The sequence below is a fragment of the Patagioenas fasciata genome, chromosome Z (genome assembly GCF_037038585.1).
Source record: "Patagioenas fasciata isolate bPatFas1 chromosome Z, bPatFas1.hap1, whole genome shotgun sequence".
Classification (NCBI taxonomy): domain Eukaryota; kingdom Metazoa; phylum Chordata; class Aves; order Columbiformes; family Columbidae; genus Patagioenas; species Patagioenas fasciata.
In genome coordinates, this window is record NC_092560.1 from 58,527,285 (window position 1) to 58,553,675 (window position 26,391).

General features: G+C 37.5%; 1 protein-coding gene across 3 annotated transcripts; it reads left to right on the forward strand.

Moving 5' to 3' along the window:
* The first annotated feature begins 82 nt into the window (after positions 1-82).
* On the forward strand, positions 83-26,224 carry DHX29 (DExH-box helicase 29). 3 transcript variants are annotated; one of them, XM_065860727.2, is made up of 27 exons: positions 84-286; positions 2,269-2,342; positions 3,040-3,153; positions 3,691-3,820; positions 4,213-4,355; positions 4,979-5,104; positions 5,544-5,670; positions 5,947-6,108; positions 6,534-6,699; positions 7,757-7,880; positions 8,268-8,864; positions 9,580-9,723; positions 9,817-9,993; positions 10,584-10,724; positions 12,207-12,351; positions 12,567-12,687; positions 13,615-13,699; positions 14,307-14,395; positions 14,940-15,068; positions 15,869-15,944; positions 16,568-16,792; positions 17,611-17,747; positions 18,397-18,490; positions 19,221-19,523; positions 20,907-21,038; positions 23,063-23,159; positions 24,122-26,224. In XM_065860727.2, exons 1-27 carry the CDS (start codon positions 103-105, stop codon positions 24,175-24,177), a joined length of 4,098 nt encoding a protein of 1,365 aa, XP_065716799.1. In that variant the 5' UTR covers positions 84-102; the 3' UTR covers positions 24,178-26,224. The 3 variants fall into 3 exon arrangements, with proteins under 3 accessions (XP_071658142.1, XP_065716799.1, XP_071658143.1); XM_071802042.1 differs by lacking the exon at positions 84-286 and adding an exon at positions 1,118-1,136; XM_071802041.1 differs by lacking the exon at positions 9,580-9,723 and having other exon boundaries at positions 83-286.
* The last annotated feature ends 167 nt before the right edge of the window (positions 26,225-26,391 follow it).

Below are 26,391 nucleotides of genomic sequence, written 5' to 3' on the forward strand. Positions count from 1 at the left end.
GTGCTCCCTCAGGTTCTGGCCAATGGGAGGCAGGGGGCGGTGCCAGGGGCAGTACCCGTATGTAGGGCCGAGCGGGTGGTTCCGGTGCAGGTCGGGGGTGCTATGGGCGGCCGCAACAAGAAGCCGCGGGCAGGCAGCGCGGCGCATACCGCCTGCGCCGCCACCGCCGCTGCCCGGGCTCGAGCCACCGCCGAGGCTGGCGCTGCGGCTGCTGCTGCGGAGGCGGGTAACCGAGCGGCGGCGCCGCGGCCGACGCCCGCCTGCAAGGAGCCGCGTGTCAAGCAAGGTACTGGGCCCCGCGGCGTGAGGCGGCCTGGCCGGGGAGCCCTGGAGCGACTGTGCTGTGGGGAGGAGAGTGCGGGTCCCTGGCGGCTAAGGGGTGCTTCGTCTAGCCGGTGGCCTGCGTGTGCCTGGGGCTGGCTGCTGCGGGACGGCGCCTGTGGGCCTGGCGTCACCGGGCCTGGAGAGAGGCGCCTGGGATCCTGCTGGCACAGGGGCGATCGGGCCTGGTCTTAGCCCGTCTCGCTTACTGGGGAGGGTCCCGGAGCAGATGAGGCTTGTTGGTATGAACGTGTCGCGTTGGTTACAGTCTTTCTTTAGCCTATTGGCAGTTCCCGTGGAGCAGGTGTTGGTGTGACACTTTTCCAATTATATGTGGTCAAAAGCAACATAATATGGATTTGGTTTTTTGGTTTGTGTGTGTGTCACAAAAATAAAAGTCCAGAGTGGCTCTAGAGCCGGTGGCACTTCACCGGTGTTGGGTGAGCAGAGGGATGGCTGTTCTGGGTGCAGCCTGGAAAGTCAGTGTTTTGCAGCACTGTGAGATGTCTGCCTTCAGTAAGCCAGCTTTGCCAGAAGTAGCTCAAATAGCTGAGAACATCAGTAACTGCTTGTGTTGCAAACTATAAGCAAATTGTGGAATGGCCATGCTGATTGAGGTTGCAACTTTTTAACAAAAAGTCTTTCAGTCTCTTAATATGTTCAGGAAATCTAGGTTAACCCTGCTTTTACAAATTTGGGTTCTGCTAAACCCATTTTTTGTGTCTCACGCTCCTCTAATGCCATGGTGCTCAGCTTTCTTCAGAAACTGTTCTGCTGTCTCCCACGTTGTCTGCTATGGTGAAGAAAAAGTCAGTGTAAGTGAAAAACAATTAAGCATGGTCTAAATACTTTGTAGTTGCAGAACCTGCCAGTAAGTCCCAGTGACTAACTTGTGGGTGCAAACTGCTCTTGTAGCTCCTGACCAGAGGTGACCAATTCTTTTCTGAAATGTGGTTACCTACTCCCAGTCCTGATCTAAAAATGGGCTCTCCTAGAGCCTCTCTGTGGGCAGCCCCGCACAGGCAAGCTGTCCAACTGAGGTTCTGGGGGGCAGCCGTGCCTTCTGGAGCACAGCTCTGCTCCCCCTGGGGTGGTACACAGCTTCACCAGGCTGTGGAAGCTGTGAGGTTGCTCAGTTTTTACCTGCACAGTGCCAGAAACAGTATGTGTGTTCTGAAAATGAGGAACTCCAACAGCAAGCTGTGTGTTCTGAGAAACCAAACCATTCTGATGACAATAAATAACTGTATGAATTAATGTTTTTTCTAACAGCTGCTAAATGACAAGTATTTAAGAATGGGCACAGCAGATCAGACCAAAGGCCTCTGTAAACCAGTGCCACCTCCTAGATAGGGGCCAAAAGCAGGTACCTAGGTAAGAATAGGTTAGACTTGCAGTGGTACTTCATAAGGTATTTCCATGTGCTCCACCAATTGTGCCTAAGGGTCTTCCTGAGCCAGGTGCAGTGTTTTTTCAATCCCCTCCCAGACTGATTGCTTTCTTTACTATGAAGTTATCCTGTCTGCCTTTGGGTTTAGGTAAATATCCAATATCCACAGCTTTAGTGGTAAAGAGTTCTGTTGTGTAGCTATGCACTTTGTAATTAAAAAACCCTCAATAGTCTTGCTTGTTTTGATCTGCCACTAGTTGCCCAATTTGGCACGCCTTGTTCCAGCATTGAGAGTGAGTGAGCAGTCAATCCTTTCATTGGACCACTTGGGATTTTATGTTTTGTCTGCTAAGAATCATACCTTTCTTCAATATTCCTGATTCAAGGGCCTTTCTGTACCATGGATTATTCTTATCATTATGTACCTGTGTTATTTCTGGCAAATTAAAGTAATATTTGCTAGCAGTAACCTGGATTATGTTGGGTCTGCTTTAGCTACTGTAAACAATGTTTTCTGTGTTCTGCTTATGTAATTGATGGTTATTTGCAATTTGCAGGTCCAAAAACTTACAGTTTTAGTTCAACAACAGATTCCAATGCTGCTGCAAATCTAGATAAATCTGTTCTTAAGGCAAGTATCTTGTTTAGCTAAAGCGGCTTTAGTTTTCATAGCATTCTTTAGCTGGGTAAAATATTTCTACACCTCTATTTAGTGTTGTGCAGATAAATTGCTTAATTTATTAGACCTTGACTGCCTTGGGCGTGATGTGTTTGGGATTTTAGGTGTGCTTTAAGAAGTGAGTAAACTAACATGGCAGGAGGACCTCTATACTTTTTAAGTAAGAGATTATATATTGCATGCAGGACTATTAAAACTATGTTTGGGGCTTCTGCTGTGCATATGGGTCAGAGAAAGAATACAGATTTTGTACAACAAGCAACAAACAAAGCTTGGTGCATGTTTTAGAATCTTGATGACCAGATTATTTTGTATTACTTCTTTTAAGTGGAGGAGAAAGGCCTTGTTCTTCACAGTAGAATTTTTGCTAAGTTTCCTTGCAGTATTTCCTTGAACATGTAAATGGGCCTTTTCTGTGGTAAGGAATGAACTAATCTGTTTCAAGTAAAAGTGTATAGCTTGCGAAAATAAAAAGGTAAAAACATGTCTCTTATGCAAGGAATATTTACTGTGCTTGTGGAAAGCTGGAGAAGTTGGGATTTGAATGGCAGAGATTTCTACACTCTTATTTTCTTAGCTGTGAAGAGCATTAGTATATGATAAAAATTTGTAACATTTTGCTTTGTATCAACTGATTTTCTCTGTGCAGGTAATGATAAATGGTAGCTTGGAGAAAAGGATTATTGATGTCATCAATGATCATAAAAAACAAAATGATGACAAAGGAATGATTTCCAAAAGACTTACTGCTAAGAAACTACAGGTGAAGTTTAAAGTGGTGTTCTCTGACTGTTGTTTATTTAGAATAAACAGTTTCTTTTATGACATTCATATCATGCATCATACCACATTTCTGCACATAGCACAAGCCAGTAGCATGCTTTACAGTAGTTACATTAATGTTTAGCTAATGGGATAGATAAATATGCTTACTAGGAAAGAAACATCTTTATGCCTTCAGTAACTGAAGACACTGTTTTCAAACAGGATAGAGGAACAGAACTTAATCTGAATGTTCTAAGTTTCCTGCTTATTTCATTCCATATAGCCGCAAAATTGTAGATTTACCTTTCTAACTGAAAACTATGTTCTGTGCAGAGGCTGGAATGCGTATTTTTTGTACATATGCATACATATTTACAATAAAATTATAAGCAGTATGTTCAAAACAGGATTTTATACTCAGCCTTCTGATATATTAATTCATGCTGTTCACCTCTATTTAATACCAATTAACCTGTTATGTGGTAAACAGGAGTTTACAAGCTAGATTAAATCTTAATATTTTCTAACTTTATAGGATGTGTACATGGCTTTACAAAGATTCTCTTTTAAGACTGAGCACATTGAGGAAGCAATGAAAAATACACTTTTATATGGTGGTGATCTTCACTCTGCACTTGATTGGCTTTGTTTAAACCTTCCTGATGGTGAGTGTGGCACCAGAGAATTTACTACAGTTTCTCAACAGAAGAGTAGTAGGACCTGCTCTGGTATAGGAATGCTTCATAGTAGTAATTAATGATAGTGTTTCGCAAAGACTGGTAGTCATCAGTGTTCGTTGCGTAGATGCACTGCTGACTGTTTCTGGGATATTTTTGTTAATGTATAAGGTCTTGTAGACCTCTTATTTCTACTCTTAGTGTCTTATGAAAGTCCAACAAGCAAATGTTGATTTATCTAAATGTTAGGGCCTAGCTTTATTTGAGACATGCTGGTTTTGTTCCATGATCTTCTAGTTGGCTCCCAACACACTTCAAAAGATTTTCAGTAATTATTATTGACGTATTCTGTGACATGTTTTTTTTAATTTATTTTGAAGATGCCTTGCCTGAAGGCTTTAGCCAGCAGTTTGAAGAACAGCAACAGAAACCTAGAGCAAAATTTTGTTCTCCTGTGTCAAAACGGGAACCTCCACCTCGTGTAGTAGATAACAAAAAGAAAGAAAATGGGCCTGCAACTAAGGTAATCTGAGACATTGATTTGCATTTACTGGGGGGAAGAGAGGACAAAGTTTTCTGAAATACAGAATTTGCCTTGACTTGCTACACTAATGTGGAAAACTTCTGAAAACGTGAGTGACAATTACTAAGCACACTATATTATTTTGATTTCAGTGGAATGGCCATTTGAAGGTAATATTTTTTGTTTGGTTGTTTTTTTTGCTTACTTGTTTATTTGAAGTGTTGAAGGCTCTTCGTAGTTCGTTTTTGTGGTAAAACATAGCTAAATTTTCTCCCGGAATGGGTTAATTCTGCCACTCTTTATGTACTTGTGTGGGTTTAATTTTGCCTGCATACTAACAGTGTCTTGATTTCTGTGGCTGTTGAATCTTAAACCAAGAAATGAAAAATATTTCTTGCAAAAGTAATTTTTTTTCTTACAGCAGTTATAATTATGCAGGTGTTAAGATCTAAGTTTACCCTGATTGGAGATGTTTGCTCCATGGTTATTTTTGTGTTATTTATGTCATGTAATGTAGTAGATATACAAAATCTTAAGCAGTAGTTCTGAAATACTGACAGAGGAAAGCATTAGTGTTTTTACTGACTGTTATCATTACTTTTAATTTTCATTGCTCTTCGTAGGAGATGAACGTGGGGAAAGAGAAAGAAGTGAGTATGAAGGAATGGATTTTGCGATATGCTGAGCAACAAAGTGATGAAGAGAAGGATGAGTCTATGAAAGAGGCAGATGAAGAAAAGTTTGACCCAGTAAGACAGAATAACATTTCATGGAAGTCTTCAAAAAACTAACATGCCTGTCACATCTGCAAGTAGTGAATCTGTTTGTTAAACACTGGGGGTTGAGTACTTTTTTTTTGTCATCTATTTTTACGTTTGTAGGCTGCTGAAGGGGAAATGTGTTCAAACTTCTAAGTTGTTTGTTCTTATTTTTTGCTCTGGCTTTGAAATATTGGAATGCAGTGTGCTGTATAGGAAAAATTCTTGAAACATGTTTCAGTGAGATTAGAAAGATGACTATCAAATACTGAGAGGTTTTGACTGTTAGTTACATAAAAAGTAATTGTTCCTCCTTAATGTAAGGTTGGCATAAAGGACAAAAAACCCTCCACTTTTTCTGTTATGAAGCTCGTTAAAGGTGGCAAGCATATGGTATTCAACTTGTAATTCATAATTTTGTTTGAAATAGAATGAGAGATATGTACAGCTGACCGCCAAGCTTTCAGAAGCAAAAGAACAAGCAAGTATCTCCAAGCAAGACAAAGACAAGCAAGGCCAGAAGGCAGCACAGGAGAAAATACGAAGAATTCAGCAAGGTAGAGCTATGCAAGTTATGTGTGTTTGATTTTGTGGCATGCCCATCTGTTAGGCAAGTAAGTCTCTGAGTCAGATTGAATTGATTTCATCATCTTTTACACCACTGTGAATTGCAGACTTTCCTGAATCTATCCTTTTCATGTGGGTCATACTCTAAAAAGTCAGTAACATTTTACTACTTCTGTTTTCAGGTGTCTAGTGTGAATTAATATGACTGATCTCTTTAAAGAATAAATGCTTAGCAATTGATGTAAGCTGTATTCTCTCTCTGACAGAAATGGCAGTACTTGAAGAACATCCAGTATTTAATCCAGCTCTAAAGATTTCAAACCAACAACAACATGAAAAGAAAAACACTCCCTCACCTCAGCCTCAAGAAACCACTTTGAATTTGAGTTTGCTTGAAAAACCCGATGGTGCTGCAAAGGAAGACAAAGGTGTGTTGGAAATTGCCCAGTACAAACTTCATGTACTACAGATTTCCAGTATTAGTTCCTTTTCTTACTAGGTTGTATTACATTGCAGTACTAAGTCATCAGACTCTAATTGTGGGAAGGGCAGGTGGACTACCTCACTTACCAAGCTGGCTTTATGGGATCTGTATTTGTTCTAGCTAATTACATTGAAAGCGTACTTGTCATATCTAAAATTGAGTAGAGGAGGTTAACTGTGGAGCTAGATTCTGTTTCTATTGTCACAATCTCATATTTTTAAACTGTTTTCGTTGTAAACCTCCAAACTGTTACATTATTTTCTAATAAGCAACCTTTAGTGAAGGTTCTTAAATTGGGTCATAAAGATGGCAAACAATAAAATAAAATCAAATTTAGGAGACTTAAAATGTATCTTTCTGCTCTTGTAGTGAAAAAGAAAGAACCTCTAGATATAAGAAACTTTGATTATAGTGCTCGAAGCTGGACTGGCAAATCTCCAAAACAATTTTTGATTGACTGGTGCAGGAAGAATTTTCCCAAGAGCCCAAATCCTGCTTTCGAAAAGGTTCCAGTTGGAAAATATTGGAAATGTAGGTATGTACTTCCTATAAACTTTACATTTTCATGTTGTTTCACTTAAAAAAAAAAAAAGTTGGCTCCTTCTGTCTTGTTGTGTTGATCCAGATTTATGTGAATATCATGCATTTAACCCAAACTTTCTTTTAGTCCACCGTGAAGGTTTTTTTCTCTGAGTAGCTCTACAAAACTAACACTTAGACTGGACACTGTTGCAAAAATAAGATTCTAGTGAATGATCCTGTAAAGAAGGGATTAGTTTTTAATTCTGCAGTGAACCTGTGAGATAAATTTGGACAAGTAACTTCTTGTATTCTTATTTGAAGTAGCACATAAAATAATAGTTATTAAGCATATGAATACCAAAGCCCTTTGGGACATGGTTTAAAATAAACTGGAAGTTAGAAATTTGTATGAAAGCTACCATAAGTTTGTAACCAACACAGTGCAGTATCAGTGATTTTTAAATGTATTGTAGACAACGAGCCTATAATATGTTGACCTAAAGTAAAATACAATCATGTACAAATAAAGTAGACATGGCATTACAAATGAGTAATGCTTCTTGAATGAACCAAGTAAAAGCAGCTGTCTTCCAGGTCAGGTTAAAAGCTACTAATAAACTGTTCTCCAGGGTAGGTGAGAAATTTGACTGCTGGTCTGCCTGGCATGTATCTGTTAAACAGATATTTGCATCTCAACAGATCATTAACTGTGTCGTCTCTTCTACACTAAGTAGTTACAAGCACACAAACATTTCGTCCTTCTTTTGAAGCAGCTAACCTTAGTTGTGATCTGTAAGTGTATAAGTACCTCTGCTTTTAAGAAAGTGAAGAAAATTAGGGAGAAAAAAAAAAATCACAAATTCACTGCTGTAATCTGCTGCTGAAAATTTTCTGCTATTCAAACTTGATCACCTGTTTCTGTTTGCAAAACATTATTGAGTAACATTAAGTCTATTTAGTTTAGTTTCTCTATTGGAATTTCACCCTTATGTTTTAAACAAAAACATTTAACTGATGTGCTGTTTTTATAAGTAAAAAAAATTAAGTGTCTGAATGAATTTGTCTTTAAGGGTCAGGATTATCAAATCATCAGATGATGTAATGACAATGTGTCCTACAATCGTGACAGAAGATAGTATGCAAGCACAACATCTAGCTGCTACTTTGGCACTCTATCATCTAACCAAAGGACAAGTAAGATTTTTCACCAGTAATACTGTTCTTAGCCTGGAATATGCCTTTGCACTATAGCTAAATTCTAAAAACAGTTTAACAAATTGTTTCCCATTAAATTATTTTATTATATGTTCATTTGCTTTTATCTACAGTTATGCTTATGTGCTATGGTGAATAGGGAGGGAATTTTTGATAGTATAACTATTCTTTCAGTGTTGTAAAGAATGCATGCCAGTTGGAAAAAAGCGTATTGTTGACATTTGTTACCGTTTTCATAGTTTCTGCGTTTAGAAATTTTCATGTTTTGTGGTATCTTTTGCTACTCAAGTTGTTTTATACATAAAATGTTACTGACACTACTAAGTAGTACATAAAGGAATTTTTTTCTGCTTTTTCCACCTGAAGTCAGTTCATCAGTTGCTGCCTCCTACCTACCGAGATGTCTGGCTAGAATGGAGAGATATTGAAATGAAAAAGGAAGAAGAAAACAAGATAGAAACCAATAAACCTCGTGATAACTTTATTGCTAGATTATTAAACAAACTCAAACAACAACAACAACTACAATCTGAAGACCAACCAAAAGTATCTGAGGGTCCTGAAGATTCATGGGAAAACTTAGTTTCTGATGAGGACTTCAGCAGTCTCTCACTTGAGACCTCAGACACTGATAATTTGGAACCTTCAAGGATTTTATTCAAAAAGCTACAAAGTTCCTCCAAATACCAGAGGCTTCTGAAAGAGAGACAGGAGTTACCTGTGTTTAAGCACAGATACTCAATTGTAGAAACTCTTAAAAAGCATCGAGTAGTTGTTGTGGCTGGTGAAACAGGCAGTGGAAAGAGTACCCAGGTGCCCCATTTCTTGTTAGAAGACTTGTTGCTAGATGGAGGCTCCAGTAAATGTAATATTGTTTGCACACAACCACGAAGAATCTCAGCAGTGAGTCTGGCAACTAGGGTTTGTGAAGAGCTAGGCTGTGAATCAGGACCAGGAGGAAAAGTAAGATGTCTGAATTCCTTTTTGTAGTCTTGATCAAATACAGGGGGCTGGATTGTTGGTACAAAGTAAAAGTGTAATTTCCTATACAACTAGATAATGAAACTTTATTTTCTTGTAAAAAGGGCTTCTTTGTATGTCAGCTGTTTCTTTCCAAATTGTCACCTGTGAACCTCTGGGTATCCATATATGATTTCTAAAATATCTTGAGGGTGATTCAGAGCAAGAGGGTTTTGTAATGGTGGTGATCAAACATTGGAGCAGATTGCACAGAGACTGTGGCATCTCATTATGGTTGAAGAAAACTCTCTGAATGATGTTCTGAGCAATCCAGTCTGGCCTTGGATGAGGCCGTGCTTTCTGAGAGGCCCCTTCCAACATAAGCTGTTATTTGAAGAAAACTAAGATTCTCTGTGTTTTATGATAAACTACTTGTGCAAAAATATTTTTGTTTGAGGACTGTGAAGAGCCCTGAAAAGAACAGAGAGTTTACCAGCTCTTTGCCACCCTGGAGTTTTAGATTTTGATGTATTTTCCCTTTCTTAAGAAAGGAAAGTGTGTATGAAAAAATTGTGTAGTAGCCATTTACTACACTGTTAGATTAGCAACTTGTACAATGTCTGAATCTAACAGTGCCTAAATTTCACTTAATTTTTAGTATCTATAGCTTACATACTATTTTAAGTTATTCCTATATTGTTAATATATTTTTTTAAAGAATTCCTTGTGTGGATACCAAATTCGTATGGAATCAAGAACAGGAGAAGCCACCAGACTACTGTACTGCACGACAGGTGTCCTGCTTCGGAAACTTCAAGAGGATGGTCTTCTTTCAAGTATATCTCATGTTATTGTAGATGAGGTTATCAGCTCTTACTGTTTTGCAGAAACTATAGTTATTCTGGGCCATGGCTTTTACTAAAGCCTTACTATAGATATGCTTTTCCAATTCTAGGTGCATGAAAGAAGTGTCCAGTCCGATTTCTTGCTAGTTATTCTGAGGGAGATCTTGCATAAGCGTTCAGACCTGCATCTGATTTTAATGAGCGCTACTGTGGACAGTGAGAAGTTTTCTAGTTATTTCTCACACTGCCCCATTTTAAGGATCTCAGGGAGGAGTTACCCTGTTGAGGTAGGTAAATGTTTTTTTGATTATGCAAGGCACTTTATGCATGTATAAAGTGTTTGCCTGGTTAGTCTCCATTGGAAATGCATAACTTTTTCTTATATGTCTTAAATGTTTGTTTCAAGGACTCTTAACCCTTTCCTTTTTAGAAAACATGAAATATCTTCAGTGCTTTGAAGTACAGAGTTGTACTTTTATTTTTCTGATGGATTTGTTATTGATTAAAATCGGTTCATCAGTGACACTTTGATTTTTCTCTACTTAACTTAGATAGAAAGGAAAGCATTAAAGAATTTTCCCGCACACCCTGGATGCAGCTTTGTCATTACGTTCTTATGTATGTTTCTCATGCATGTTGTATAGGCTATTGTAAACATAATAATGATCATGTGAAGAGGCACGTTAAACTCGTAGCAACTCTAAGTTTAGGTTTTAAGAACCCTATGGAAGATTACGTTGAAATCTGCAAGATCTGTTGTAACATTAAAAGGGAATGGCACGCACTGTTTAGTTTCATATGTAAGCTTTAAAAACCAAAAAAGTTCCTGATTAGTTTTTGATATACCTTGTATTTCTTCTGTGAATTTTCACTCAAGGTTTTCCATGTTGAAGATGTAATTGAAGCAACTGGCTATGTCCTGGAGAAGGACTCTGAATATTGTCAGAAGTTCTTGGAGGAGGAGGAGGAAGTAACACTAAATGTCACTGGGAAAGGAGGAGGTATTACAAAGTATCAGGTAAAATAGGCATTACTAGTTTTGGTTTGGAGTTTTTTAAAATTAATGTGTCAATTTGTCTTATAAAATGTGATTAGATTGTGTAATATCAAATATTCTGTCAACCATTGATAAGACAGACATAATGGCATTTTATCCCAAAGAATTACATCAAGTAGTGAGGCTACGAATGGAAGAGGCAAGGCCATGTCCTTCTTAGCTGAAAAGCTCCACAGATCCTCAAACTTGGCATGCCAAATGATATTATTTAAATGAGATTATTGTGTAGAGCTTTTTGGTTTTAACAAGCTGTGGTTAATCCTGTAGGTACTATGCAGTGACAGCTGTATGTGCTTTTGGATCAAAATTTTTTGAATGGAGAAGTATATGAATGCTGGCTGACTCTAGGCAACTTAGGTTCTTCGTCTGGACTGTAAATGTTTTGGATAGATACCTGTCTGCTCTGACTTACTCTCTCAAAAATCTGTGCAGAACCATTTAATTTGGTGTGATCAAACACTGCACATGTTGGAAAATATTCTCCCATGTGCTTTGCTCATTTTTTTTTTTTCCCCCCCTCCCCTAGAGTAGTAGTTAACCCCATGCAACACAACAGCATCCTCTAGTTGAAGCCCACATGCTCTCCTGAGTGCTCCTTCATCTTTGTGGTTTATTTCTGTTGAACATTCAGTGAAGGAGGATATGTAGTAGCAAGCTTCTTTAAGTGCATTGGTTAACAAAGAAATAGTTTACGATAATGCCACTTACATACTTTGCCTAAGGCTTCTATGTTATCTGTAAGATGTTTATAAATGTCTTTATGTTCTGTTAACTCTCTCTTCCTCCCCCTTTCCTTCTGCTCCAAAACATGGCAGGAGTTGCTACCCAATTCCCTTTTAGCTTTCATTGCAACTATTAGTTGAGAAGGATAAGGTGAGGGAGAGAAGAAAGGGGAGACTGCTTTCTTCCACACTCCAAAATACATGGTGTTCCAAAAGATGGACCAGTTTTCATTCACTGTCTTTTGTGAATGACTGAGGCTGTAGCCCATTTGTGTGCTCAGAGAGGCAGTAATAATTTGAAACTCTGTGCCTGGCTCTTTCAAGTGGTAAGAGTTTCATTCATGGGCATTTTGTGGTTGCAAAGGTACAGGGATTTCAAATTTGGTCCATCTTTTTGAAATACCCTGTAGGCTTGCTGTCCCATTTTGAATTGGTACCAGCTGGATGCCAGATACGGACCTGGGAACTGTTTTAGTTTGTAAAACAGACTATAAAGTACTGTTCTCACTGTCATTTAGCAGTAGTAGATACCTACACACAGCTTAGGTAGGTGACTGATTTAGTCTAACACATGTGGAATTTGGTGTGAAGTTAGTCTATTAAATCCCTCTTATCTCACTCTGCTTTAAGAAACCTAATCTGAGTGACAAACTGACTTTCTGCTCCATTACCTTCTTCTAAAACACTGAGAATATTATTTTTTCTATCCTTTCTTTTTTAGGAGCATGTCCCAATCCAGTCTGGATCTGGTATTGATTTGGCTCCTTACTATGCGAAGTATAGCAGTCGTACGCAACAAGCCATCTTCTATATGAACCCTTACAAGATCAATCTTGAACTGATTTTAGAGTTGCTTGCATACTTAGGTATAGTTTACTTCTTAAGAAGTTTATATACTTGGCGCGGTCCTTTGGACTTATTTTCCAGTGCTTTCTGCTAATGATGAAGTACTTGACTTCATTCTTATATGAAACATCCTAAAAACTGTTTATCACAGAAACCAGAATTAGTTCATGTTGTCAAGTGAAACTGTTTGCAAATGTATGTTTGTTTTAACTATGTCTGTGCTCTAACTTTCCAGATAGAAGTCCCCAGTTCAAGAACATTGAGGGTGCTGTGCTGATCTTTTTACCAGGCCTTGCCCATATCCAACAGCTGTATGATCTCATTTCAACAGACAGAAGATTTAACTTGCGTGACAGGTAATGCAGATTTTTTTTATAATTAATACTTTAACTTGATTATCTTGTTGGTTTTTAAGGCCTGCTATTCTTGAAAAGGGAAGCAGTTATACTTCTGAACTGCTTGTACTACAAATATACTTTCACTGTCTAAAAATGATACAAGCAAAAGTGACAGGTACTTAGAAATGGTACTATAATAACTTTTTTTTAATTTTATTTTTCAACAAACTGACTTAATCGCAAAGAAGTTGACTACTTCTTTTCTGCTTCTTAGGCTAGGGAAGCTGCCGTATCTGAGATATAGCTTTCTGGCTTACTGTTCACATGGAAGCGATAACTTACTGTGAAGAGATCCAGAGGCAGTAACCTGCCAAGAGAAACGGCATAGTTTTAGTAACAGTTTTGAAATTTATTTTGTGGGTAAATTAAAGTTAGTGACACGATGGTATAAGAAGAACGTTGAGGTCAAATTCTAAAGATTCATAGGTGGACTGAGGTGTCAAGGTTTAAGAGAAGGAGAGTACAAATCTCTGTGCCTGTCTTCTCTCTGAAGGCCTTCATTACTCAGCCTGCAAGTTGCATGTGTTTATAGTTCTCTGCAAAGTGTCTGTTAATGGTCCTTGTCTTGGGAGCACAGTGTAAAGACCTCAGATTCATCAACACTTTCTCGCTAGACTATTGGTATAAGTTAACCTAGAGTCCTGCAATAGTAATTTGTTTCCTTCATTGCCAAATAGAACATCCATATGAATTAACGGTGTTCCTCTTTCTTCATAATGTAATAAAACATTGAAGCAGATTGTCATACCTAATCATACAGACTTTTACTTTTTCAAATATCTGTTCTAGTTGCTTCCTCCAAAATGTTGTCATTGTTCCAGTCTCATTTTTTACTGTATCTTAATTTGGTAAGTGTATGTTAATTTGTCTAATTTCTTGTTCTAGGCACAGGTTGATAGCTTTGCACTCTGTTCTTTCAACTCAAGATCAAGCAGCTGCATTTACAATACCTCCTCTTGGTGTTAGAAAGGTATGATACATTTAGAAAGACAAAGTTGACCACTGAAAAGAGAAACTTTCTGTGGGTGCAACTTTGAATTGTTTTAAAATCAAATCATAGAGAATTACACAATAACCCGTTGTTCCTGGAATTTTCTCACTGCAAAGAAACAATTCTTCTGATTTGATGCTCAGTAATATAAGTTAAGATGCCATGAAAACCTTAACAGTAATCAGATGAATGTTTAAACCTAATATTTTTTAAGAGCTTGTTTAGTTGTTGATTTCCTGTATTTTGACTATTTTTAACCACTAACTATAGATTTTTATCTAGGAAAACAGTATTTTACTTACTGTCAAACTACTTAATTAAAAGTTGACTAGTTTTGGCACATACTAGCTAGTAATTTTGATGAATTATAAAAAAAAGTGGATGTGAGATTCTCACTTCTGATTCCTCATTGGTTGGGGGAGACTAAACCATTTCCCAAGTAGTGTAGCTTTTAATACTGTCAGTTTATTTAAGGAAACTTTTTCTGGCTAAAAAACTTTAACCAAACTTATTCTATAATATTGACAAGGGCAAAAACTGTTAGACAGACATCCCATAATTCTTTTGTTATGTTACTTCTTTTCAGATTGTTTTGGCGACCAATATTGCGGAGACAGGTATCACGATACCAGATGTTGTCTTTGTAATTGATACTGGGAGAACAAAAGAAAATAGGTGAGATTTTGATTTTCATCAATCATACTGGGATTACTGTAGATATTTGGAGGCTAGTACTGTGAGAATTTTGTAGTACCCTTATTAAACTGCAGCTCTGGACAAAAAAAATGTGCTGAGTTCCTTGAACAGCTTTCAGTTGAGTTCCAAATTTGGGATGAATCTTTGGATTTTCAAAGAGTGTGGAGAACAGAAAAGGTAATTGTTCATAGATATGGTGAAACATGATTAAGTACTGGGCTTTTTTTAAGGAAAAAAGTAGATCCTTTTTATGCAGAATGTGTTAGAAGGAACAATTCTATATTTCCAGGGAAACGAACTGATAAAATAGCTCTTTGATTTTCCAGTTTTTACTTTTGTTATTGTATTAAAGGTTCTGTGATATACAGTTTCTCCTCAGATATGCCTGGTTTTCAAAACTAAATACAATATTTTCAAATATATGCTCTTTAGAAATAGTATAATTATGCTGGTATTTAAGTTAAATATACATCTAAACTTAAATTCTGAAATATGAATGAGCACTTGCTTTATAATTTTTAAGGTATCACGAAAGTAGTCAGATGAGTTCCCTGGAGGAGACCTTTGTTAGTAAAGCTAGTGCTCTGCAGCGACAAGGAAGAGCTGGGCGTGTTAGGGCTGGATTCTGCTTCCGAATGTACACAAGAGACAGGTACTGTAAACTTAGCAGGTTTTTGTAAATCAAATATCATTGTTGTCTTTTCTGTGTAAAAGTGTTGTTGAAATTCACTCCAGTTACTGCAAACTAGAAAGGTTAAACTAAGAAATACAGATAATTTTAATATCTTATGAATAATGAGTTATACTAGTTTTTTTGTTTCCTAACTTAAAAAAAATGCTTAGTATCTCTATAAAGTGTTTCAAAAAAATTTCCAAAACTAAAGGAAAAATGCAGGACTATGGAGCTGTAGAGGATGAGTTTTTAACAGTATCTACTACCCTGCATCAAGTATACACAAACTTGCCTCATGAACTTTGAATTTTTTATCAGACAAATCTGTAGATTTCTGAAGTGGTATCTCTATGGATAAGAAATGGGGAAAGATCAAATTATACAGCACTTGCAGAATTAGTTTCTCTTACTGTAGTGGAATCACCTGTTTCCTGCTTTCAGCTGAGAAATAGTTAAGGTAAGGTATTTTGACATAACCAATGAAGTGTGCATTTTAGCCAAATGCAAGACTTTCCATTTGGGAGCTATACATTTTAAGAATTTGTTCTGAAAATCAGGGGTTTACTGCCTTTCGCTCTCACTAAAACTCCTGCTTTCCAAGGTACCACACACACCTTAACTGAAAGGATGGGCACTTTACCTGTATGTTAAAACATTTGCCGCTCCCCACACCCTTGCTTCCAAAAAAAACCATCTGCAAGGAATGAGCATATGAAACATGAGTTTATAAGTTGAATTCGAAGATTAAATTGTGGTGCTGTCTTTTTATGATGTTGCAGGTTTGAAAGCTTCATGGAATATTCTGTTCCAGAAATATTACGTGTCCCTTTGGAGGAATTATGCCTTCACATTATGGTATGGTTTTGTTGTTTTTTTTTTTTTTGTTTGTTTGTGGGTTTTTGGGTTTTTTTGAGTTACTGACCTCATTAGCTAAAAAGGCTTGCTCAGTCAGCCCTGATCCAGTGTAATTAGTGGGCAGGAGGGAACCCAGTGTGTGTTGTGGAAAACCCAGAGCACACTGCTGAGTGAGAATAGCATACGGTACGTTCCTGTTTACCTCAGAATGGTAATAGAAACTTAGTTAAATAGCCTTCAAACTAATTTCTGCTTAAGGCAGAAATTCCATTCCCTCTGTCCTTATCCTGAGTAGGGTATGCATGGGAAAACTGGAAACCTGGCAAATTAGTGCCAGCCTGAACTGCGTATCAGCAGGCTTGAGAGTCTCCTGCTCATCTGTCACCACTGGTAAGATGCTTCTCTGATCAGTGGTCATGCCATGCAAAATCCTTCCCAACAACAAAGTTCGGTTAATCTGACATGGGGCATGTCTGTGTTCTGGGAACAAAGAGGCTGGTTTAGAGGGAAGGGAACATGGGGTTTTGTTTGGAAGAACAGCTTTCCTGTTTCCTTTCTAGCTGCTATAAAATTTTATTATTATGATTTTTTTATATTTAAATACATGCCCATTCACTCCACAGAAATGCAATCTTGGCTCCCCTGAGGATTTCCTTTCCAGAGCATTAGACCCACCACAGCAGCAAGTAATTGGTAATGCAATGAACCTGTTGAGGAAGATTGGGGCTTGTCTCTTAAATGAACCCAAGTTGACTCCATTGGGCCAGCACCTTGCAGCCCTTCCTGTCAATGTAAAGATTGGCAAAATGCTTATATTTGGTGCTATATTTGGCTGTTTGGATCCTGTGGTAAGTTAAAAAGCCCACATACACACATATATATAATACTATATAATATAAATGGTTAACTCTGCCTTTAGTATGATTTCTTGCAACATGGTATTTTTGAAAGGATGATGTAAGAAGTTGAAATGTTTGTTTTAAGGTGAGAGTACCTGGACATCATGGAGAACAGTCCAAGTGTTCTTAAACTCCTAGGTATGGTTCGCAAGGGCATAGTCAGACGTAATCTCCAATTCTATCTGTTACATTCTTAGGGAATATGATGCCTAAAGAGAATGTCCTCTTGCATGTGTGTTAGACCAACCTGGATTAACCCACAGTTCATGTAGGCTAAGAAAGTTATTGCAAATTAATTTATGTGGTAATTTATTATGTGAGGACTGTGGCATAGTTTACACTTCCACCTAGTGCTAATTTGATGCAAATTAGGAAGAGGCATGGGTATATTAGTTGCTAAAAACAAAGTTAAAATTCTTTGTTCTTTCAGTTTCTTCTGTTAATGTGGTATAATGAAAGCAGTTTAATTTTACCTTCACTGTATCATATTGGGTAATGCTCTATCATATGAGAAACAATTTCATGTGAGTTTTCAGATATTAATAATTTTTTTAGTTGGTGTATATAAGGCACTATGTGAGCAATATCTTTAATACAGGAAGTTTGAATTCTGCATAGGAAATTTTTAGAGTGATAAGTTTTCCTTAAGACTTAGTAGAAGACAAAGTATCATTAAATATGACTATGAAAAATAAAGCTATTTGTGTGAGAGACCCAAAAACTTATGAATAAATACTCTTAAATAATGTGTACTTTACTAATTGCAGGCAACTCTGGCTGCTGTTATGACAGAAAAGTCCCCATTTACTACACCAATTGGTCGAAAAGATGAAGCAGATCTTGCAAAATCATCCCTAGCAATGGCAGTTTCAGACCATATAACAATCTACAATGCTTATCTGGGGTAAGTGATAATTCTCCTGTGCTTATAACTAGATGCAGATAACTTAAGTAAGGTGGTTCTTTAAAGAATCCTTAATAAGTATCTTCTCTTGAATTGCTTGCGCCTGAAGTTTTTCTCTTCAAAATAACAAGATTGCCAAATAGTGTAGCACAAAAGGGTGGCTTCCTTAGTACCTTGTCCTTTAACTCCTTCGAGGTATGCTTGCACACGTACAGAGGTGTACTCTGTTCGTTTACCCTAGGGTTTACAGTATTTTGTTTGCTGTTTGTGGTATACTGACCTGAATATTTTGGTTTTAGAGAAAGTAAAAATGTATTTATTATAAAATATGACATACTTTTTTTTTTTTTAGGATATTACCACTAAGTTTCAAAAAAGCGCACCTGACTTTTGTTTCAACTGTCAAGGCAGACAAATGTATAATTTTTTATATAAAATTAGCTTATTTTTGTTAGTACCTGCCAGTTTGTTACAGGGATATTCTCTAGAGTGCTTTTAGACCAACAGCTTTGTTAATGCCACTTATTTCTAGTTTTGAGTGGAGAATGCTGACCAAAACACAGTACTGCTATTTAACTTACTGCCACTCTCATGTTGTACTCTTGATGTGATTATTCTTGATGTAATAGAACAGGATTTTTTTCCTTAGGTGGAAAAAGGCTCGACAAGAAGGGGGTTATCGTGCTGAAATGACTTATTGCAGAAGAAATTTCCTCAATAGGACTTCGCTGTTAACTCTGGAGGTAAACCAAATAACATATCTTTCGAGTGCAGTGCATAATTAAAATTTCCATCTGAATATGTCATGCTCTTTTAAAATGGTGATATATCACGGTTACTGTTCAGACAAGACAAAAACAAGCAGGATTTTGGGGACTAATGAAATGTACACCTTCAGCTAAGGTAGCTGTGTCTGCGCTTGAGATTGGATATGCACACTTTGCTGATATGCATCTCTACAGTCACTGCCATTGGAGAAGCTAGTCCTTACTCCCACCAGAGAATCAAAACTTAAGAATTAAAATATATAGATTTGATATCAAGAATAACAGAAGGACAGGCCTCTTAACAGTTAGTTTGAAAGACAACCCACAAACTCAGGTAACTGGCCTTTTATTTTTTGTGAGAAAATGTTTTAATTGGTCTTTACTATTTAAGTTTGGGTGACTGAGCTTTCCTAAGTAGAAGTGGATATTTAATACAAATGTATCTCTTTATTTCAACTACAGGTGAGAGATTTAGTATTTGCAGTATATATAGTACCATATATTTAATCCTGTGTTCCACATTAGGGTTTTTCTTATAGAAACAGCCAGTATTCCAAAGTGGTTGTGGAAGATGCAAGTGTTTTTCGAATAAGAGATTTTCACCTGGAGTGCATGAATTTTTGGAATGGAGTCTCATTACCTGCTGATGAACTGGAGTATGTATCTTTTTGAATTCAGAGTTTTACTAATACCTTACTAATTTCAGGATGTGAAGCAAGAACTCATAAGGGTGGTGAGAGCAGCAGGGTTCACAGCACCTACAACGCAATGTGGATGGGATAGAAATGGAACCACACAATCCCTTTCTCTCCACGAAATAGCTCTTCTGAAAGCTGTGTTGACTGCAGGGCTGTATGACAACATAGGAAAAATACTGTATACAAAGTCCGTGGATATTACAGAGAAGCTGGCTTGCATGGTAGAAACTGCTCAAGGCAAAGCACAAGTGCATCCCTCCTCTGTAAATCGAGACTTACAGATGTATGGATGGCTCCTTTACCAGGAGAAGGTAAGTGAAAATAGTGAATGCAGCTGGTAGTTTGTGTAAAGGTGGAGTTATGCCACTAATATTAAATAACATACACCAGTGTTAAGTATGAATGAATGTCATGTTCATCCTAAGTCTTTAGTATCTAATGATCCTGAAGTCCATAAAAATGAGTCAAGTGAGTTCTGAAGAGAAAGAAGATAAAGCTGAACATGATTAATAAATCTGTTCATGATGAGACTGGTAGCTATAAATGAAAGTACCTTTCTGTCACTTAACAATAGTGTCATTGACTTTTTTAATACAAGGCTGTGGATTTTGATGTGATCACTTTAAGTAGTAGTATGTTGTAATAACACTTTTAAGTGTGATTTTTGCCTTTTTTTACTGTCCTAAGCAGACTCTAAATTAGTTTTGAAATGTGGTATAGGCCTCACCTATCCCAAATAATACCTTAAAATTAAATAGCCAGTTCTGTGATTGACAGCTGAACTTCCTAAGTGAATGGCTCTTTTTTCCCCCATTACTTTCTTCCCCCTCCCAACTGAAAATTTTATCAGCTATTGACTAAATGCCAGTGTTTATATTTAGTTAAACTTCTGCTACAACACTTGATAGCAGTTGCTTAATGGCCAACTTCACTGTAGAGGAGAAGGAAATGACACTAGACTTAATGAATATGAAATTATAGTGGTTTTTTTGAGAGCTGAAAGTGTTTCCTGCCCCCAAGAACCTTGAAGTGGAAGGGCTAGACAGCACCTGAGGTCAGCTAGTTGTTCCATGAACAGTGGAACAAACAAAGCCTTCACTTGTGTGAAGATGCACTCTTTTTGTTTCTTTTCCTCCCATTGCAACTCCTTCCCATCCCATTCCATCTTTATCTGTGAGAGGCTCCAAAGCCAGAAGTTTAGTTTAAGCATAGTTTTCCTTCTCTGTGTGTCTGCATATGTGCCCACATTTATGTGTGTAGGCATTTGCATACGTGGATACAGATAGATTGACAAGCCAGCTGCTAGGAAGGATGTGTAATGAAAGAATTTTACTTACCTTTTCCTTCAGTAGGTTTGTTAATTTTGATGTGTCTTCTGCGGACAGCACTAGGCTAGCAGTATCTTTGTGTTTGAATTTTATCAAGAAAATTGTGGATTTAGCCAATGTACTGGTAACATATAAGCCTGTTACAGCAGATGTATTTTATGTGGTCTAGAGCATATGAATAGTCATTAGTTGTTCTGTGTACCACTTGTGTTGCTTATATCTAAAATGATAAAAAGTGTATTCTTTGCTTTTAAAAGTAGTAATCAAATTTAGTGTCATTAATTTTATGTGGTTTGGGTTTTTTGTTTTGTTTTGTGGTTTGTGGGGTTTTTTTTTTTTTTAACACTTGTGTTTGTTTATATGCAGGTGAGGTATGCTAAGGTGTATTTGAGAGAAACTACGTTAATCTCCCCCTTCCCCATTTTGCTTTTTGGTGGGGATATAGAAGTCCAGCATCGGGAGCGTCTCCTGACAGTTGATGGCTGGATCCATTTTCAGGTACATTGGAGTGATAATCACCTTTTGTGGTTCCATAGGTTTTTGCATTACACAGTTGATGTACAAGCTTAATTCAAAACACTGTATACATGGGATGAAGACAAGAGGGAAGGGAGGAGAGGAGTAAAGGAAATTATGGGAAATTTTATATACATGTAAATTTTAGCAAATCATACTTGAATAGGCTTGTAACAAATCAGTTCCCTTTCTGAAGAAAGTCAGTGTTTTTTCAGAAAAGGTATTGGAAATGGATATAGACTAAAGCTTGTTTCATAGAGCTGCTGAAAGCAGATGTGTGCTGTTTTATATTACCCTTTCATACAGTCATATAATCAAATAAGTATATTTTAATCTTTAAAATAGTATTCATTGTGCCTTATGGCCCAAACAGAATTATTTGGGAAAGAAAAAAATCCAAATGGAAAAAATCTGTTTGCTTGTGTTTCAGGTGTTTGGATTTTTTTGTTTGGGTTTATTTTCTTGCTTTATTTGGGAATGGGAAAAATGCACTTTCTTAGAATATTTTTTCAGACAAAATTAAAACAGGTGAGATACCAGCATCTTCTGTAAGTTCTGTTAAATGGCAAACATCGGCTTTTGCCAGTGTGCCAGCTACTTGGCAACAGTTTCCCATGCTCATGTGGGCCCTGTTACACCCAAGGAAGACTATAAGCTACAAAGCACTTAAGCTTTTTGCACTCTACTGATGCAAGGAGGCAACCATCTAATTTAATTCACTGGTTATGCATGTGAAATTTTAAAAAGCAGCTCCCTTGTGGGTTTGTTGAACTTGTGGTCCCTGGGTGGCTACAGATTGTGTAGTTGCTGGCTGATGACATCTTGTGGTATGTTTCAGAATTTCTATTTTTCTACTGAGTTGCTAAGCAGAATATGCTGCATTTTGTGGTTTTTTGCATGATACCTACTTATTGTACCACAGGCATTATGTAAACGAAGACTGAAATAGGGAGGTAGGGATAAAATGAAGGATTCCTGAAAAGTGCTTCAGCTGTAGATACCCAAATTCCTAGTAAGATTTGGGAGAGGCTCGTGATTGCTTTCTTGGGAGACCTGGCAAACCTGAAAGGGAAATGTGTAGATATTTTATTTCAGGCATAAATTAATGTGTACTTTTATACACTGGAAAAAAGCAATTAGAGTAAGTAGGATATTGGTGAATTGATAATTGTGCCATGTGCTGGTTGTTCATGATACATGTGGGAACATATTCAGAGGTATGAGGGTGTTAGAGAAGTTCCGTTTCCCAGTCATGGGTTCCAGAAATTCTTCTAAAATAATTAGTTTATTTGCAGGGTACATTGTAGAGCAGCTTGACCTGTGTGTCTCCTGAGGGGGACTGTCAGTACTAAAAAAAAGGTAGACAATTGTACCTTTACAGTCCAAGTCCCCACCCCTGTGCATCACTCTGGGCCACCTGCAAAATTAGAGTCTGGGGTCTCCCCATTCTTATTGGATCTCTTCATTTTTGTTGGGTGGGCTGTCAATTAAAGTTCTGACATTCATTTACTATGTTGTACTTGCATCTGGAGAAAATAAGTTACTGGTAATAGCCAAAACATTCTTCTGTTTTGTCTCGTTAGGTGCAGTTCTATTCCTTTATCTATCTACAGGGATGCAGCTGCCTTTATCTTCCAGCTTGAAGATTATCAGGCTTTTTTTCACTTCATGAAGCAGAAAGTTTCAAAGGTTCACAGCTTAAGGAAGCTAAGCTAAGCAGACTTAGTTATGCTAAGCAAATTCTATATTAGCAGTTTGTAAACAATCTCTACAAAAGGCAGTATACCAAATAATTCAATAAGGCAGTCTATTCTCTAACATAGGACATAATGGAAGTCCTGTTATTTCATGAATACGCTATTCATATGCTTAAAATTAATTCTATATGTCATGTTTGTAGGAATCTTGTTGTGAACTTCTATTAAGATGTAAGGTAATCTTTTAATCTGTGTTTTGGTATAAAATGCTTGAGTAATGCAGGTGTTTGTCTTCTCTGTTCTTGGCAGGCTCCTGTAAAGATAGCAGTAATTTTCAAACAGCTGAGAGTCCTCATTGAGTGTGTTTTAAAGAAGAAGCTTGAAAATCCTAAAATGTCACTTGAAGGTAACTTTTATTACTGCATTGCTGACACTACTGTTAAATGGATCTTGTGGCAAATCTGAGGAGGTATTAGTGTACTACATCCTCACCCAGTAGGTTTAGTGTGACTTGAATATCATTCCATTATCCTGAGATGCATCCAAAGAGTCATTTGCAGGATGCAAATATTACATGGCTCATCCCAGATGTGTGAGGATCTGCACAACTGATGTTTTGAAGTTGTCCCTGATGATGTTACATTCAATGTAGCAGGAATAATGGCAAGATATGCATCTCGAAACAGAAAAAACATTGTGTGTGATGAACCTCAGGCATGGATGAATTTTAAGTGTTATGCAAATTGTCTCTCAGTGTAGGTTAGTGATGGAGAACTGCATGTTGGCCCCCAAAGTAAGGGATAGAGCAGGGGGTGTCAAACTCATTTCTACTGAGGGACATATCAGCCTCGTGGTTGCCTTCAAAGGGCCGAATGTCACTTTAGGACTGTATAAATGTAGGAGCAGTTGCATTTATACAGTCCTAAAATGACATTCAGCCCTTTGAAGGCAACCGTGAGGCTGATGTGGGCCCCAGTGAAAAGAAGTTTGACACCTCTGGGATAGAGAAGCACAATTTAAACTTTCAACAACAGATTTTCAGAAGAATATCGTAGGTGGGGAGGGAGAATGAGAGTTCCTATATTATCTGTAGTTAACCCATCACTTTCACAGTCTCTCTTGTGAAATATAGAAATGGCCACAACCTGTTCATTGAGGAATTTTATGAACTTTTTAATGATGTACTGTGGACATACTGTTTCTTCTTGCTTTGCAAATAGAAATCACTTGTCTGGCTTTAGAGACTGGCATAGCCTAAGACATTAAGATGTTAACTAACTGAGAGTTGGACTTGTGATTTTCTTGGGTTTTGAGAATCAATTTTTAAGCTCGCTCTTTTCCACTGACAGTGTTTGTTTTCTTTTGTAGATGACAAGGTCTTACACATCATCAAAGAACTGATAAAAACAGAGAATGGTAACTGAAAACAGAAATCAGTAACAAACCTGAGTTTCAGTAATGGTACTCCGGGATTAACTGAAAGTATTTAAATACTTAGTGTGATTGATACCAGCCATGATTGGAAAGACTGCATGATTTTACATAGGATTTACCTTTATATCATTTTTGAAGATGAACATTATGTTTTAGCCTTTACAATACATATGGTGCCATTTGTCTGACTGTATGATTAGTGGATGGAAACAGTTTTTTTAGTATAAAAACAGCTGTGGCAAATTCCTCTTTTTGTTTCATGTTTAATGTACCAATCTCACCATCACTGGTGGTGCAGACTATAGTAATGATTGAAGATTGGGTCCTGAATCTCAAGTTGAGTAGAATTCCATTAGGTGTGTGCAAACAGAAGGCACACATTACAGGGATTTTCTAAGTGGCAATTTTTATCTGTGAGTGTTAAAGCAGTAGATCTTACAGATGCCTTCAGTTTTCTGTATGGTTTGTGTTAAGGAGATGCTTTATAGGAAAGTAGTAGGCACTGCTGTGAACAGGTGCTCAGCTAGACAAGTGTACTGATTACAGGTGCTCAGCTGGACAAGTGGCTGTACAAGTCCCTCCCCTGCCTCTTCTCAACCTGTTCCTCCCTGTTCACCCTAATCCTTCTCTCTCTCCCTGCTACTGTAACAAGCTTTGCTGTCCCTTTCATACATCCTTTGCACAGACCTGCAAGCCTCCTCAGATGATTGTGATGTTCTTCCACCTTTATTTGTCAAAATTCAGGTTGGCCAGTTTAAGTTTCTTTAATGGCTCATTAATCAGTGGCTAAAGCCTCCTGGTCTTCATTGTTCTCTCTTTCACTTCCTCACAATGTTTGTGCATCTGTGTGTTTGTTTCTTCTTTTATACTGAATGTTCCTCCACCATGTAACCTAATGGACTAGATGCTCTTAAATTCCACCTATCCACACCATTTACAATTATGAAGTGAAATTTTAGTTCACCAGCTTGGCTTTCAAGAATGAGGAGTATTTTTTTGAGGGGGAGCGTTTGCCATTAAACAATTGCAGTCCAGTGGGAGCTCTGTCTGTACAAGTAGAGGCATAGTATGGAAGATTTTTAATCTGAAAAATACAGACTTCATACAGCAGAGGTTAAGAGTATACAGAAAGAGCACTGAGGACAATGCATGAAAATACATGGAGAATACCCAGTTAGATTATCACAGCAGAACTGCTACGCTAACGTTAAAAGATGAAAGTAAACCAGCTTGTGCATTGGTACCCTACACTCAATTCTGGAAGAGGCAAGTTTTCCTAAATAGTGGTTTGCTAAAAACTCTCAGGGAAGAATGATGGCATCTGTTATCCTTTTATGGATTGTGATAAACTAGTAGTAGTGCTGGTTTCCGGGAAGAGGTAGGAACTGCTTGGTGGTGGTTTTTTTTTTTTTTCATTGCAAAATATATAACACTTGTACAAGGAAACATTTCAAGATAAATCTGTACCCTGAACAACTTGCTAGATTTTGTTCTGGTTGAGGTCTTTTGTATCCTTTGGAAACATTAATTAGAAATATACATCAGTCATTCAACAATGAAAAAGCTCCTGTGTTTCTTTTGGATTTGAATTTTGCTTCTCAGTTGTTGGTTTTAAATGGCTAAATCCTAGTGAAAGTATTACTTGTCCTTCAGTTATTCTCCCTTCATTGACTGTGATGAATAGGAAGTATTTGTTCAATTTATGTATGGTAATGTTGAAATTCTGAGGCATTCTTTATGTTCTTCCAGCATGGCTTGTTTTGTAATATTTTAAAGAAATGGCTTTTGTCAGTTGCTATTAAGGGGATATATTGTAATAACTATGGAATTGCACACTCTCTGCAAAACAGATGAAACAGGTCACACTGTGGTGTACAGATAAGCACAGTTATCTTAGAATTAAAAATAAGCAAAAAACAGAGACTACACTGGCTTTCTGCTTCTGCAGTGTACATGAGTAACTTTTGTGCCTGTGTTCTTTTGAGGGAACAAACTTTCTCTTTTGTTCCATTTATTTAATAAATACTTCTATTACCACCTTTGTGTTACTTTTCTTCAGCATTTGTCAGACACAAGACCAGTATCAATGAATCTTTCACACCATAGTCACAGCATGTAGGGTTTTGGTTTTTTGTTTTTTTAAAGATAGCACGTTCTATGGGTCTCTGTGTCCAAAGAGTTCCTCTTCCTGCCATTGAAGCTGC

Coding starts and splice junctions, on each gene's coding strand:
- DHX29 (XM_065860727.2), top strand. CDS start 103: ATGGGCGGCCGCAACAAGAAGCCGCGGGCAGGCAGCGCGGCGCATACC. Junction 12,688..13,614: donor AGATTTAACTTGCGTGACAG/GTAATGCAGATT, acceptor TTCTTGTTCTAG/GCACAGGTTGATAGCTTTGC. Junction 15,945..16,567: donor AATTATGCCTTCACATTATG/GTATGGTTTTGT, acceptor TTCACTCCACAG/AAATGCAATCTTGGCTCCCC.